A 16,167-nucleotide genomic window follows, 5' to 3' on the forward strand; every position below is an offset into this window, starting at 1 on the left:
ATCCTTGGATGAATTGTGCCTTATAAATGCAAATTATAATTAGTATCAATGGAGCGACTCAGAAGTAGTTCTGTGGTGTCATCTTGCCTACACGTGACACAACTGAGACGAAGCTGATGAGAACATTCTCGCACAAGTCAGCAACGCCTGCTGCATATTTGGAGTTTGCGTGTTCTCTCTCTCCCCGTGGTCGCGTGGATTTTCCCCTCCACATTTAGAATGAACATGCCTTCAGAGTATGTGGATGCTTTACACGCGACGAACCACTTTGTCGCGATATCATTTGTGGCCAGGTATGCTTCTGAAACAGAGCTATACAGCTTAGTGTACCTTACCTGGTAAGATAAAAAGGTGTAGTTGTTATTTGAATGCCTACCCTACCTTCCGCCATGTGGACAGAGGCTTGCTAAACCTTCACGAGAGAATTCACATTTCGAAACTTTGCATGACCGCGCAGGTTTTAATATAACTTCGGGAAGGCCAGAACCCGAAATCAAATAAAGGAACGGCTTTCGGGCAATGCTTCCTCTACAAAATGCGCATCTCTCTCTCTCAAATGCAGGATGTTATGGGATAGACTGTATGGTGGCACTCAGATGCAACCCCCACCGGCCATCTGCGGGAGTGGCTCACGCGGAGTGGAAATACGAGGCTCGCGCGCACAATAGCCCCGCGCTCTGATCCCCTAGAGCCAGCGAATATATTTTGGATGCGCAAACGTGCGCACGTGTTTATTTTAGAGCGGTCGACAGTGCGCGCGCGAGTGGCAGTGACCGCACGCTCGCACGCACGCACACACAGAGAGACGGCGGCGCTGCGAATTCCATTTTCCAGATGGTGGGTGACAGTCTTCCCCCGAGTGCAGACTTTTCCCAAGCGACTCGTACTCAATTTATCGTCCCGGAAGAGGTGATGGGCCGAGTCCGACACCCCCCCCTCCCCCACCCAGGGCGGAAAAATGAGAAATTTTCCCCAGGCCTCGCGCAGGAGAGGGGCCCCACAGCGAACCCTGAACCGCATCCGCCTGACAAACCGTGGCGGGTGGGGATACCTGATGTGCAAATGGAAATTAAAAGCGCTCCAGGAGCGTGCGACCGCGGTCATCCGACGGAGACATTGCGGCAATACACTCTCCGCTGCTCCTGCCTCGGTTGTTGCCTGACTTGACCGCGTGAATTGAAATTGTAGTTGCTGCTCTGCATCTACATCAGCAGCCGTGTGACGGGAGAAGGGTGAGTCGACCAAGGGGTTCAGATAATCGTCACTGGTGTCAGCTGTGAGCGGGAAGCGAACTTGGGTACGCCGGGTTCGTAGCGCATTGCGCTAACCATTGCGCTACCACTCGCCATCTGTGCCATTGACACGCAAACACTCACGCGTACACAGATCCGAAGACCAATTAGTGTCACACTGGCACAGGAGGGGTCGTGTGACAGCGCCGCGGATTTGAGTTCCTTTGACAAAAACCATCGGCAAAGACTGAACCCGGATTAGCCACGGTGGTCACACGGAGCGCCTCCTCCTCCCGTGTTGAGAACTCGGTAATCGTGCTGAAGCGCCACCACACTGCAGGTCACAACAACACACCCACTCACTCACTCACCTGCTCACTCACGTATTCACCCACTCACACCCACTCACTCATTCACTCACTCACCCACTCACTCACCCACTGAATTTACCCACTCACTCACTTATTCACTCACTCATTCACCCACTGACTCACTCATTCACCCACTGATTCAATCACCCACTCAATCACTCGCAAACCCACCCACTCACTCACTTTGTGACTCACTCATTCACCCACTGACTTAATCAACCACTCAATCACTCACAAACCCACTCACTCACCCACTTACTCACTGACTCACTCGCCCACTCAATCACTTATCCACCAAACTGCAGGTCACAACTACACACTTACTCACTCACCCACCCATAAAATTACTTATGAGCATGCTCACTCACATAGCCGCTCACTAACCTACTCACTCAACCATTCCTCACCCACGTGCTCGCTCACCCACTCACTCATCCACTCACTCACCCACTCACTCACCCTCTCACTCACCCCTTCACTCACTTACTCACCCACTCACTCACCACACTGCGGGTCAACTCTCTGCTTCTGCCCTCGCACTGATCCACTACGAAATTCCCTCCTCCTCTCCCCACCATCACCATCACCACCACCACCACCGTCGTCTCTTTTCCCAAGCCCTTACAAAAAAACCATGGCTCGATTCAAGCAACGCGCCACGCTCTTCTCGAACGCAACTTTGACAGTGCTGTTTGTCACTGGCCGTGCCCAGCAACTGCATTTGAAAATTACAAAAACCCACACACGTGCGTGGTTCATTGCCCGCGAGACGGGCCCGCTCAGGGGACACACGAGGCGCGTGCATCGCGGCCACGCGAAGCGCTCTCGAGGTCAGTGCGATGCGATCAGTGGAAACAAGAAGATGCTCGGTGTATTCGGCACTTTGCTTCGTTCATCATTTCGTAATTTTTTTTTATAACTTTGCTTTATGTAAACCCCCACCTCTCGCTCACTCTCTCGTTAAAAAAAAAACCGCGCTGCTAAATCCAGGAACTTCCACCCCCCCCCCACCCGTTTTTGCCCGCTCCTTTGTTTCTCAGTGACCTGGCTGGGGAGATGGGTGGGGGGGGGGCGGGGGGCCTGCCAACCCGGCCTGCACGGCAGCCGCGGCACATCCGTGACCTCGTTAATCCGGCACAGGCCTCGTGTAATCCGCGCGACGCGTCTGGGCCGCCCCGCGACATTGTGTCCGCGCTCGTGAATCGGCGCGCGTGGATGAGGGGGTGGAGGTCAACACATCGCTGAGCTGCCCCCCCCCTCTCTCAGTGTCGGTTCAAGCGTCACTCATAGCGGCTTGCGCTGTGACCAGCGATCGCTTCCCATTTCACTTGTATTCACTGTCACGATTCTAGATTTGAAGTATTCGTGACTGCAAGGATCGATACTCTTTTCGGTAAAGTCGCGTAGGTGAAAATAATAAAATACAAATAAATAAAAAGTCAAAACAACTAAATTTTATCACGACGTTTCGGGCGCAACACAAGCGTCCTTCATCAGGTGGGGACCACCACAGCTAAAACAGTTGCTGAGGTATGCCGAAGAGATGGCTTTGACGAGGGTTTATAGAGCTGAGGAGGGTGGGGGGGGGGAACGAGAGCATCGTTGCCCTCGTTTTTATTATCATTTTATTATTATTTTATTATTATTTTCACCTTCGTGACTTTACCGAAAGAACCAAAGAGTATTCACTGTCACGCTGGAAAACAGACCCAGTGCCCAGGCTGCACGCGCGCAGCAGCTTCTGGCTACGCCATCGGATTGCGCGGCCGTCTGGAACGCTCTCTTCTTTCCGATATTCGGAAGCTACTGGAGCTGTGCACTTTTAAATCATCATCTAGATTGACGAACTCATTTCTTTACAACTGCTTTTTTTGCGTTTAGTTTGTTGTCTCTTCCCCGCACCTCCGATTAGCTACGTACGGTGCGAAAGAAGTTGAACGTACATACAGTACATCCATTGGCAGCTCGCCAGAGTGAGCCCATCCATCGGATACAACCGTAGATGACAGATGCTGAATTATCTTACGGTAACAACATATCCGCCCCAACCAATGCGCTTTCAATCTTGTCCAGTAACCTATTGGTGCAGGTTGTCATTGACATTTTCGTACACACGTTCACTCGTGCTGCCAGTCGCGGCCTTGAGCCAATGGTGGAAATTCCACATTCCTACGTACGTGCACGTGTTGAAATTTTTGCGGGTAGTATTTGTCGAGGAGTTTTGGTATAGTGGAGAAATATCCCGGCGACTTTGTGTGTGCGTGTTTTTTTTCTTTTTTGTCCACAAAACTTTGTAGTTCCGAAAAAAAAATCCTTAAACGTCTTCCGAAAATAACACCGATTACGAGTCGTGTCCTTTGAAATGTTACCCATCATTTTAAAACGCCTTTGAGACCGGCACTTTTTTTTTAAGGCCGAGTTATTCTTTTTTAAACGGCCGTTTTAAGAAGAATGGGGGGCAGTGTCAAGACGATAATCACCTGCGCAGCTGCTTTGCAATTTGGCGGCAAATCATTCCCACATGGCAACGCGGTGTGTCCGGCACTGCCACGTGACCGCGATGATTGGGTTCTCAGGCACAACCGTCCCCGCGCCCTATCCAACGACTGCCCTGCAGGGAGCAAAGGGATCGCAGTTTTATCGCTCCGCCGTTCTCCAGATGCGCTGCATGTAACTTCTACCATTCGTCAAGGTTGCGTACGTATGTCAGTTCGGATCTGGCTGGGTCCAGGTATCGTGAATGAATGCTAAATCCACTGCTGGTTTCTCTCCAAATGGAACCACCACACCAAATGGTCCCTCCACACCAACCCAGAGAGACGACCAATCCTGCTGCTACTGCCGATGATAATGATTATGATCATGATGATAATGTTCATACTGATGATGATGATGTTGAACTCTGTTTAAAGTCAATGCCTGAGTTTGACGACGGAGCCACGCGAGTTGAGTTCTCACGTGGAGAGAGTTTCACGATCTCGACGCAGTCATTGACGTTACAGCACAAACACAACACGCTGGCGGTGACCTGGCCCAGCGGTAGATCGCGCCGCTCGCTGCTCGTGCAGGCGTTCACGGGTTGAACCCATCAGGGCCGCCCCGGCAAATCGTGAAGATGTATTCGCAATACAAGTGCGCGCCATCTGCTTCACGCTTGGCGTTAAGATCCCCCCTTTGATGTCATTTGAAAAGGGTAGGCCACCGCGTGCCGGAATCGTGGTCCAAATCTTACAAATTGTAAACAAATTGACTCCGCAAATTAGTCAATTGGGATTACACGTAGCAACACCGTTTCCTGAGGGCACACTACAATCTCATTCGTGACGACAGCCCTGCGCTACAGCAAACGTACTGAGATTGCAATCGTCGATTGAAACATGAGTGCGCACTGGGTTAAGTCCACGGAAAAAAAAAACGCCGCGCTCTTCCTGCTCCCTGTGGATGTCCGTGGCTCCCTGGGGGTGCGATTGGCATCTCCCCGTCCACGGCACATCCCGGGCAGCCTGCGCTCGGCGCTTGCCGGCGACATTCGGCCGCGCTGACAATTGGGACCGGCCGGTAAATTGGCAGTGGCACGAGTTTCTGGCGGTGTGCGTTATGGGGAGCGGTCAGCCCGGCGCCCCCCCCCCCCCCGCCCCCCGAGTTCGATTCCCGCTCACGGCCGCCAACACCGGTGGCGATTATCTGAACTGGTCCTGGGCATCCCCTAGGTCGACTCGGCCTTAAATAAGTACCTGGTGCGGTGTCTAAACGTCACCACTGGGGGAGACAAAGGCGGCCGGGCGTGGTGTGCTGGCCACCCACGCCCTCGTGTGGCATGCCGGCCCTCAATATGTGCTCGCGGACAACGGCACTTGCCCCAACAGTCTGTTACAGGCTATACGGGGGATCTTTGTCTTTGCTTGGCACCGCCGGCAGTGGCCGTACGGGCTGGCAGCTGGCAGCACGGGGAGCGCGCCCCTCTGCGTTGCCCAGCGGAGCTCCAGGGAGCGCCGCAGGCTTGTGTTTCAGCGTACGCGTGCGTACGCTGAAACTTCTTTCGCGCCGTACGCAGCCGACCGTGCTAATCGGGGGTGCGGAGGAAGGCGAGGAACGAGCGAGGCTCGACGACTCGTGGCGTGCCGCTGACGCAACTGATGAGCCCCAAGAGAGGTGTCACGTCAAAGATTCCCCGTGTAGCCCTTAACAGACTGTTTAGGGCACGTGCTGTTAGCGAGCATCTATGAAGGCCGGTACGGCACACGAGGGGGGTGGGTGGCCAGCACCACGCCCGGCCGCCTTTGTCTCCCCAGTGGCGATGTGTACTACACACCGCATCAGGTACTCATTTGAGGCTGAGTTGACCTAGGGGAGGCCCCAGGATAGGTTCAGATCATCATCGCTGGTGTCGGCCGTGAGCCAGAGTCGAACTCGGGTCGCCGGGTTCGTAGCGCAGCGCGCAAAACCGCTCCACCACCGAGGCGTCGGTTCACAATTTTCGGCACAGAGGCGGTCTTCAAACGACTTCAAAAACACGTGGCACGTTCGGGCAGTCAAACCCCGCCGCTACCCCTGCCGAAAGGTGAGACCGCGAGCGACAAACGGAAACTCACCGCCGCAAGACGACCGACACCCGAAATACAAATTGTGTTCAGAGGCTGGGCAAATGTCAAGGGCAATGAAGCGACTGAAGACGTTTGGAAAAGGAGAAATAAAATCAAGAATTGTATTAAAAAAAAATTAATCGACAAATGTGAGCAGGTGTGCGCTTCCTCTGCACGCCACTCCCCAGCGCCGCTGCCGTGTGGGGCGGCGGCTTCTCTCACTCACAGAGACACCGCTCCATGCAGCCCACAACATTGTCGAGCACTCACAGGGCCGAGCACTCACAGAGGCACTGCTCCGAGCAGCTCATGGCGCAGCTGGGCACTCACGTTTGGATGAGAAACCATCGACGCTGGCAAAGCACGACCGTTTCAATGAATCAACTAAAACAAAAATAGCGCATTGCATGAACTTGTTGCGTTTTTCTGCGTTGCCCAAGTTTACGCTGATCCTGACAAATCTACAAACACTTTTTACTCGTGCCATTTGCACTTTCATGTGATAGCGAGAACTTTTTTTTATCTATGTTGCTCTTTTCAGCTAATTTCTTCAGAACTGCTTTTGATGTTTAGTTTGTTGTCCTTCCCCAGCACCTTCGATTAGCCACGGGTTGGCTACGTACGGTGCGGAAGAAGTTGAACTACCATACACACAAACGACTAAATAAGTGCGGCAGGGTGACGCAGTAAGTGCCACTTTATAGGACGTTTCTGGGATGAAATCCCGACTCCGGGCCTCTCCCTGTGTGGAGTTTGTATGCTCTCCCCCCACCCCGTTCTGCGTCGGTTTTCGCCAGGGTTCTCCGGTTTCTTCCCATAAATAGAAACCCCACAAAGTAACCCGGCATTGACCAAACAATCCCAATGCTGAAAAATGACTCGATTGCGATCACACACAGCAGCAGCAGCTTAACATCTTCCCTCCGACTGCGAAAGACTTGCCGGGACCTTCCTGTGATAGAATCGTGAGAGCCGGTGAAGCTTTCCCCGGGTAAACAAGGAAAAACGTAACAATAAAAAATGTTATACAAATAACGTTTAAATAATAAATAACGCACCGGACTAAAAACGTGGGTTTTAACGTGGTTGTCATATCGAGCCTATGTCCAAATGTGATGTTCATTGCTATAAATTCCCACGTGATAAGCCACTTCGTTGGGCTATCATTTGTGGCCAGGTCGCCTATGAAAAAGAACGATACAACTCAGTGGGCCTTCAATGGTAAAATAAAAACAGTTTATTTTTAATTATTTGCCTACCTTGTCAATACTTCGCGCACTTATCGCGTTTTTTGTGCATGATCTGTTGTTGTAACTTTCTGACCCATCCCGACTGGACATCTGTGAATAAGCTCTTCATAGCTCATCGGATTCCTCCAGGATGAATGAAAAAAAATCTGAATTCAGGATCTGCCCTGTAACGCGCTCCTCCCCTGCGCTCAGATGATGGGAGGCCGATTGCCGAATTTGTGAATCCACCCAGAAACCCGTGCGGCGTCAATAAATCTCAAATCAGCCACAGCGCTCAGATCACAACCAGAAAAGGTCACGAGTTCAAATTCCGTTCGAGGTCAACGCGCACGTGGCCCGTCATCCAGCGCCGTGGAGGCAGCGAGGGGTAGGTGGATCACCACACAAATGTTGCTCAACTCCCTTCCAGTCGGGCGTTGAAGGGGGCGCCTGTACACACTGCTTTCCAGGAGAAGATGGTACGGCAAAGTGCGGACGAATATCGTTTGGCCCTTACCGCACGGCGTAGACTGCTGCCCCCACGCACGTGGGCTTTCCCCGTTCGCTCCGGGTTGCCTCCCACTACGTACGAACCCGAATCGATTGGCTGAAAACATCTTGACATATAGAGGACTGCAGAGCTTGTTGGCGCAGGCGCGCTGCCTGTCTGCCGCGTTACCGCTCGCCGGTGATTCCTACGCAGGTTCAATTGAGTGAGACCCGCTCTGTTGGGAGCCAGTCGTGGCTCGGGCCTCGTCATCGTAAAAGCGGAATTCCCACCGGCGGCTCAGGGCGATCAAGCAGCGATGAGCCACTCCGTGCTCGTACGAGCCGTACGGTTTGAATTGGTGCGCGCGGGTGAAAAAAAGAAATGCCAACGAAAGCTTCAAAATCGAGCATCGCTCGGGGCGAGGTGAACCCGCTTGCTAAGTCCACCGCCGTTAATTCCGCCGCCGTTAATCGGTCAATCCCTCACCGGGAGGGGCAATTAAAAAGTAACGGCGCGCCAACCGAAAAGAACGAAACAAGCGAGGCAACACAGACCACGCGTTGGCGAGCCGGAGCGGGCCCAACGTTCGCGTCACCCAATACTGCCCCCCCCACCAACCCCCCCCCACCAACCGCCCACCAACCCCCCCCACCAACCGCCCACCAACCTCCCCCGCCCCCACCAATCCCAAACCGCGAACGCCATCAATTAGCCACCGGCGCGTTCACAGGAGGAGCGCTTGTCTCGTTTGAAAACGAATTCAGCTCTGAGGTCGCGAGGGCCTGCGAGGGCAACGGGCGTTAAAACCGTCGGGAGAAACCGGGGACCCCGACAGCCAAGGCCACAACAGCGAATGACATTGACTTTAATTGTGGCCTCGCTGTCAGGCTGACTGCAGGGGTCGATAAAATCGGCACTACTTTGTGGGGAATTCAACGGCGGTTGTTCTTTTTGGAGAGACTCGCCACGCGCTCCCGTCATAGGAATGTGGAGTTCCCACGACTGGCCCAGGACTGTGAACGCGAGAGGAGCACTGCCTCGATGCTCAACTGAGCCGGAGTTCACAACTAATATTTGTAAGTCGCTCAGTCACGTTAACAATTATTTATGCCAAACGTAATTCCTTTGAGTCGAATTTGCTACAAATGTCTACGAAGATCTTAGTAGTTTACATTCTATCCACGTATTGCGTACAAGGGCACTTCAACCAATACGAGCTACCACTACACGCCCGTTCTGCTTGTCCTGCATTCGATTGCCAGCCGTAGTTAATATCAGTAGCGGGGTGATACATGACCTCCGGATATTACAAAGCCACTGGGAGCTGTAAAACTTTTAAATCTAGATTGAAAGCTCGTCTCTTTAGAACTGCTCTTTGTATTTAGTCTGTTGCCCTTCCCCCGGCACCTCCGATGAGCATGGTTGGCTACGTACGGTGCGAAAGAAGTTCAACACACATACGGTGCATCCATTGTCTGCTTGACAGAGTGAGCCCGTCCCTTGGATACAACTGTAGATGATAGATAGATAGATACGTGCAGGCCGCCCCTTCACAACATCTGTTTTGACCAGTGTGTATGTTCACCACACTGAAGTATATTCACCACACTGGCCTAAACCCTCCGAGTGGCAGGGTGACACAGTGACACAATGGTAACGTTTGTGCCTCACAGAAGGAAGGGTTTGGGTTTGATTCCCATCTCGGGCCCCATTCTCCCTTTGTCCTGCACGAGTTTCCTCCGAGATTTCCAGTTTCCTCCCGAAGATATACATACATAGAAAAAACAATCAAATAGATAAATGCACACAATGTAACTGGTCGTAGCCAAACATCCCAACGCTGAATAATGATCTGCACAGTACTCAATTGAGAACACGCACAGCGGCAACATCGCCACCCTACCGCATACACATGGTAGGGCCCTCCTGCAAACAAGTGTTGAGACTCAGCGAGGCATTCCTGGGTGAACGAGTGTCATACATTACGCGTTATCAACAACTTGAGTGTGGTGCTTCAAAGGCCTCGCTTACACAACCTTTCCATCAACCGTGTCTCTATGTGACGAGAAAACCCCATCGTAGCAAAGCAAAAGGACAACGGGCCAGGCAAAGGGAACCATAACATTTCGGACACCGCACAGAGAATTGCCGGACTCGAGACAGATACCTGGATTTTTGTTTAAAATTGATGTCGGGGTCACTCAGCCAAGTCTACAAAACTGTGAGGGAGGGAGTGTCCAGACCGCCACCGTGGTGCCACGCTTACCGTCACGCTGAGCTCCACGTCGCCCCTCAATGCGTGTATTGTATGTTGAACACGTGTGTATGTATGTATCTATGTTGAACTCCTTTCGCACCGTAAGTAGCCAAGCGTGCTAATCGGATGTGCGGGGGAAGGACAACAAACTAAACACAAAAAACGGTTCTAACAAAATGAGTTTTCGATCTAAATTTAACAGTGCATCGCTCCCAGTAGCTTCCTAATATCGGAAGGAAGAGAGCCTTCCAGACGGCCGCAGAAGCGCATCTGAAAGTGCGCGATGCGGTGACCGACTTTGTTCGATGGCTAGCCCAGAAGCCGTTGCTGCTGTGGTGAGGGTGACCCGGGTTCACGTGACGGCTCACGCTCCTTGAAATTCCCTGCATCCTACGCTTCGCGAACCCAGCAAACTCATACCTGTCAACCCCTTATCAGTGCCCCTACCTTACTACAGCACCACTATACACACACAGACACAGACGCGGCGCTTACGGAGGCACTCGTGGGCGTCGTCGGACGAGCCCTGCGCCCAGGGGCGGGAGTTGTGCGATGGGAGGCATCTCTCGCAGTCGTCGCCTGTCGTGTTGTGCTGGCAGAGGCACACGAGGCGCCCGTCCGACCCGCGCCCGCACTCGCTCGCGTGCCCGTGGCACTTGCACCTGCACGGCGGGGGGTGGGGGGGGGGGCAGGCGGGGTCAGAGGGCGCCTCTGGTCGTCACGTGGGCAAGCAGAGTCGTCCGCTTGGCATCTCCAGAAGCTTTTGATCTTAGTCGTGTTCTGAGCGCGTGGCAGAATAGACGTCTACGGGACCTTTTCGTTTGCTAGTTATCAAAATGAAGACACGAGGATGGGCTGTAGCCATTCTGGAAATAATACAGGAGGTGTGAAGAGGTTCAAACACCGAGTAGATTCATATTGCAAGGCTTCAAGTCTGCATTAACAACACATTCTTGGGGCAAACCACGCAAACAATCAAGCTCTGATAATATATGCACTGTCTTTCAAACTGATAAGCCTACACCAGAGACAGCCTTCTTATAAGTGCTCAATCCGAACTATTAATACTTTCATACTTGCATTGTCTTTGTAGTGTCCGCCTTTTGGCGTGATCTGGTCTAACACCGGTGAGACAAGGCCACACAGAAGGATGTCTCTGGTGTCGGTCAATCCGTTTCGAAGACAGCGCAATACGGTATCGGAGCATGTTTTGTCTGCATGTTTTGCCACAAGCGCTGTCTGTGATTGATGCAGACTTGATTCCTTGCAATGGGTGTCCTATTCGGTGCAGCGAACAGAGGAGAGCACTGAGCCAAGCTGCACGGTGTCCGTACGAGCGTGGCACGGACGTGTGGCCCCCTCTATCCTGGACGTCTGTGACAAAAAGAGCTTCATGGATCATCGGCCTTCTCCAGGATGAATGAAGATTCTGATGTTTGTTGTCGTCTAGGAAACAAGAGTGGGACGAGAGCAAGGACCGAGAGAGGGGGAGGAAGAGATCGAAAAGGTAAGGAGGCATGGGTGGAGTTTGAGGGGGGGCACGGGTGCAATGCCCCACCCAAACTGGACACCTTTATCAATTTATTTTCATTTGTTTACAATTAAGATTCGTACTGTATCTGGTGGTGGACCTCAGCCAGTGGGTGGAAATTCCACATCCCTATGGCCAGTGTCAGTTTATCTGCAAGACATCTTCAGTTGTATTATGTTTCATGATTATCATGCTTGTTTACTCAAGATACTTTTTCAGGAGGGTCCTGCCAAGTGTTTGCAGGTGGGGGGGGGGCGATGTTGCTGCTGCTACTGCTGATTGTGTGATCCCAATTAAGTAATTTGTGGGTAATTTTTCACCATTGGCATGTTTGGACAGTTCCAGTTACATTGTGTGTGTGTGTCTTTTTTAAGCTCTGGGAGGAAACCCTAGAATCCGGGAGGTAATCCATCAGAAAGGTGCCGGAGTCGGGAATCGAACCCAGGCGCTTCGTGCCACGAGGCCACGGCCGTCGCCACGACCCCCCAGCGAGACGACGCTTTGATCGCAACGTTCCCCGACCGTGAAGTCTGGAGGACAGGAACGCGCCGATGTTCGTGAGCCGGGGCGAAATCTTGGGAGCAGCTTCGCAGCCACTGCCCACACTCCGTGCACCTTCTCAAGTGCCCCACAGGTGCGCACGCCGCTCTCACAAGGCGTGCGCCCCCCCGATCGGTGAACACACGTGCGCTGCTCAATAGGCTCCTCCGGAGGGGGTGGCGCGGGGGGTGGTGGAGGTTTGATCTCGGCTATAAAGGCGCTGGCTGGGTTCCAGGGCTAAAACACAGACAGGATGCTGCTGGCACTTATCCCAGCCACCGTCATTAAAAACTCTGAATAGACCTTCACCTGCACTCTGCTCCTTTAAGCCAGGCCTCGATGGCGACGGAAGAGCCTCTGACCCCCCCGCTGCGACCTCTGGCATGGGAAGCATCTTGCTTCAATTACTTTTTCAACTCTCTATCTTTACAAATAAGGTGGCATGTGTGTTTGTGTGCGTGAGCTGTAGTGTCGCGGTTTAAGCGCTACGCTGCGTTTTCGATTCCCGGCGACCCGAGTTCGATTCGCGCTCATGGCCAACACCAGTGGCAATTATCTGAACCGATCCTGGGCCTCCCCTAAGTCGACTCAGCCTCAAATGAGTACCTGGTGCAGTGTGTAAAGATAGCTACGCGGGAGACAAGGGCGGCTGGGCATTTAGAGTACTTGGCTGTGATACATTTCCACGTAATGATAAGCCACTTCGTTGAGCTATCAGTTGTGGCCAGGTTGCGTCTGAAAAAGTACTACGTAGCTCAGTGGGCTTTACGTGGTAAAATAAAATAGTTTCGTCTAGTTTTTAGCAACGGACGGCATTCCCGCTGTGAGCCGAGGGCTTTGCGCGCGGCCCAGCGCAGCCCGGCCGAATAATTCACACGCTGTGTTTTCGCAGGTTCCCAACTCCCGTCACATGAGCGGAATGGAAATTGCTCGTGAGCGCAAGTGGCTCGTCGTCAAGCTTCGTTCGTCGCGGTAATTGGCGTGGGCGACAGCGTCCGCTTGCACGGAAGCCAAATCATGCACGCGGCAGCTGCTGCTGCTGCTGATCTTGCTGCTGCTGCTAGTAGTGGTCGTGGTGATGGTGGCACCGTGAGTGTGGTTCGTGACTTTCTGGGTAACGCTCGTAGCCCAGCCGACAACGCGCGCTGCGCTCTTGCCAAAACACCCCAGCCCGCCCGCTCCCCCGCCAAAAATTCTTGCCGTTCTTTTTGTTGTGAGCCGTGCTCAATGCGCCCCAAGGTATTGTGAGATTCGCCGGTTTCCAAGCAGCTGTTTAACGCGCGGCTCGCCGTTTTTGTTGCGAAAGCGACGGCCCGTTCGGTTCCCGACAACAACCCGACGGGAGTCGCGCCGTTGTGCCCGCCCAGCCGAGGCCACCGCTCGTTGCTACGTCGGCTCCCGCCGCGTGTCGCTGACAAGAGGCCCAAAGCAACGGGCCGGGTGGCGCTCGGCGGGAGGGAGCGAGCATCTCGCGGCTGGCAAGGTTGCGAGATGAAATCCTGGGTATGCGTTGACTCAGCTCATCATCCCCTTCCGGGGGGGAGGGGGTCTCTAAAATAGGTACCCCTTTTTGGGGGGATGTCAATGGTCGCACGTCTGACTTTGGATCAGAAGGTCGCGTGTTCAAACCACTGGCTCAGGCTTTTAAACAATTTAACGCAATATAAAAGAATATGGTTTGGGGGTAGCGTAATGAGCTTCTGGTTGCAAATGCATGTCAAGAGGCTGCACGAAGCAGTGCCACCGTGAATCACGGGGAACACGAAGTGTCCATGCTGCGAGTAACCATTCGCATAAACGTATCATAATTTAAAACCCTCTGTCCGTGCCTCGCTATACAAACGTGCGTGGCGGAGTGGTGCCCATCTCTGCAGATGGATCTGGGCAAAAGGTGACATTTCCACATTCGTATGGTAGCGCCCACTATTGGGGTGCCGCGGTAGCGAGATGTTAACTACCCCACTGAGTATACAGAAGGTCGTGGGTTCGATTTCGACCCTGATGCTTGCTGTATATTTTGAGTTTGTGTGTTCTCCCCGTGGTCGCGTGAATTTTTCTCCAGGTCCTCCGGTTTTTCCCCTCCACATTTAGAAACATGTGTTTAGAATATTTGGCTGCTATAAATGTCCACATAAGCCACTTCTTTGAGCCATCATTTGTGGCCAGGTCACTTCTGAAAAAGGGCGATATAGCTCAGTGGGTCTTACCTGGTAAAATAAGAAATGTTTGTTGGAATAGTTTCTGAATTTGGATGGTTTTCATATTTGGCCAACGGTGACGTGGCTATGAGAATGGCCCACGGAAGCAGGTGCCACATAACTACCTCCGAGATCATTTCAAGTGACCCTCTGGTCCACGCAGTACTCGCGCACCAGCTCTGCATATGAGACTATAATGTTTCAGGACCCTCCTGAAAAAAGTCTCGTTCCTCGGCAAGGCCCTCCTTGCTAAACGGGCGTGTAAAAAAATATTTATCATAAAAAAAATAACAACCAAAATTGTACAAGAAAAATATACTAATAAAAATGATAAAACAACAAAAAGATAACGATAAAAATAATAGTAATGAAATAACAATTAAATAATAAAATTTCAACGGTAACCGTTCGCGCTTTGTTTTGCCCACAAGAGGTGTGGAGGCTTCGATTTAAAGCTTTCCTGACTGCAGGGATTCATCTTCTTGGTTCTTTCGGTAAAGTCACGTCGAATGGAAATAATGAAAAGGACCTGTTCTCCACCCTGAGGTCGGCTGCTTGCGTTGTGGCCGAAACGTCGTGATAATTATTTTATTATGTTTTATTTGTATTATTTTATTATTTCCATTCTACGTGACTTTACCGAGAGAACCAAGAAAACGTCCGCGCTTTGTTTTACCCACAAGAGGTGTGGAGGCGTCGGCGGCTGCCTCACCTGCCGCCCACAGCCAGGTCGGACACTGCGTAGTAGTAGGAGCGCAGCACCTTGGGGTCTCCGAACACCTCGTCGCCGAAGGTGTTGAGGCGACGCAGGGACACGCGCACGTCGGTGGCCGTCACCCATTCCTGCACACAATGACAAAGGTCCCCCCGTGTAGCCTTAACAGACTGTAGGGGCAAGTACTGCTAGCGAGGAGCGCGTGTGAAGGCCGGCACGGCACACGAGGGGGTGGGTGGTCAGCACCACGCCTGGCCGCCCTTTGTCTCCCCAGTTGTGATGTTTACTACACACCGCACCAGGTACTCATTTGAGGCCGAGTCGACCTAGGGGAGGCCCAGGACCGGTTCAGATAATCGTCACCGGTGTTGGCCGTGGGCGGGAATCGAACTCGGGTCGCCGGGTTCGTAGCGCAGCGCAGCGCTAACTGCTACACCACCGCTCTCCACACACACACACATGCACACACATGCACACACACACACACGCACAGCGATTTCACGAATCGATGCGGCACCTGCAGCTTCTCGTTGCCGTCAAAGGCGAGGGCCCCGGGTCGGCCCTCGAGCGTGGAGAAGGCCACGTTTCCGCCGGTGAGCGGCGAGATGTCGCTGAACTCGTCGGAACACAGCGCGGCCCTCTCGTCGTCGCCGGCGCGCAGGAAGCCCCGGGACGGCAGGCCGAAGGTTCGCTCGCACGTGCCGCTGTAGAACTGGTATGGCTGCCAGGGCGAGGCGGGCGACGTGCGCTTGTAGATGGCGAAGCTCTCGGGCCGGCTGGTGTGGAAGCGCAGGCGCACGTAGGTGATCTGGAACGCCTTGCCTGGGGGGGGGGCACGTGGGGGGGGGGGCACAGAGGACGGGAGGTGTCACGGTGGTGGCCGTCACCGATTGACGTCGTCACGGTCACTGATCATCGTCATCACTGATCGTCGTCGTCACGGTCATCGGCACCGTCGCTGCGATCATCGCGATCATCGACGTCGGTGGAAAGCAGCAGAGGCATCGCGAGTGACAACATC

General features: G+C 53.1%; 1 protein-coding gene across 1 annotated transcript in view; it reads right to left on the bottom strand.

Moving 5' to 3' along the window:
• LOC144948428 (laminin subunit gamma-1-like) overlaps positions 1-16,167 on the bottom strand; it is a 137,158-nt gene that overhangs the window by 96,207 nt on the left and 24,784 nt on the right. The window contains exons 2-4 of the mRNA XM_078877885.1: positions 15,664-15,968; positions 15,144-15,274; positions 10,658-10,824 (exon numbers count right to left, since the gene is read on the bottom strand). Coding sequence (XP_078734011.1) covers positions 10,658-10,824; positions 15,144-15,274; positions 15,664-15,968 — 603 coding nt within the window. The remainder of the gene's footprint in view (positions 1-10,657; positions 10,825-15,143; positions 15,275-15,663; positions 15,969-16,167) is intronic.

The sequence above is a fragment of the Lampetra fluviatilis genome, chromosome 49 (genome assembly GCF_964198595.1).
Source record: "Lampetra fluviatilis chromosome 49, kcLamFluv1.1, whole genome shotgun sequence".
NCBI classification, from domain to species: Eukaryota; Metazoa; Chordata; class Hyperoartia; order Petromyzontiformes; family Petromyzontidae; genus Lampetra; species Lampetra fluviatilis.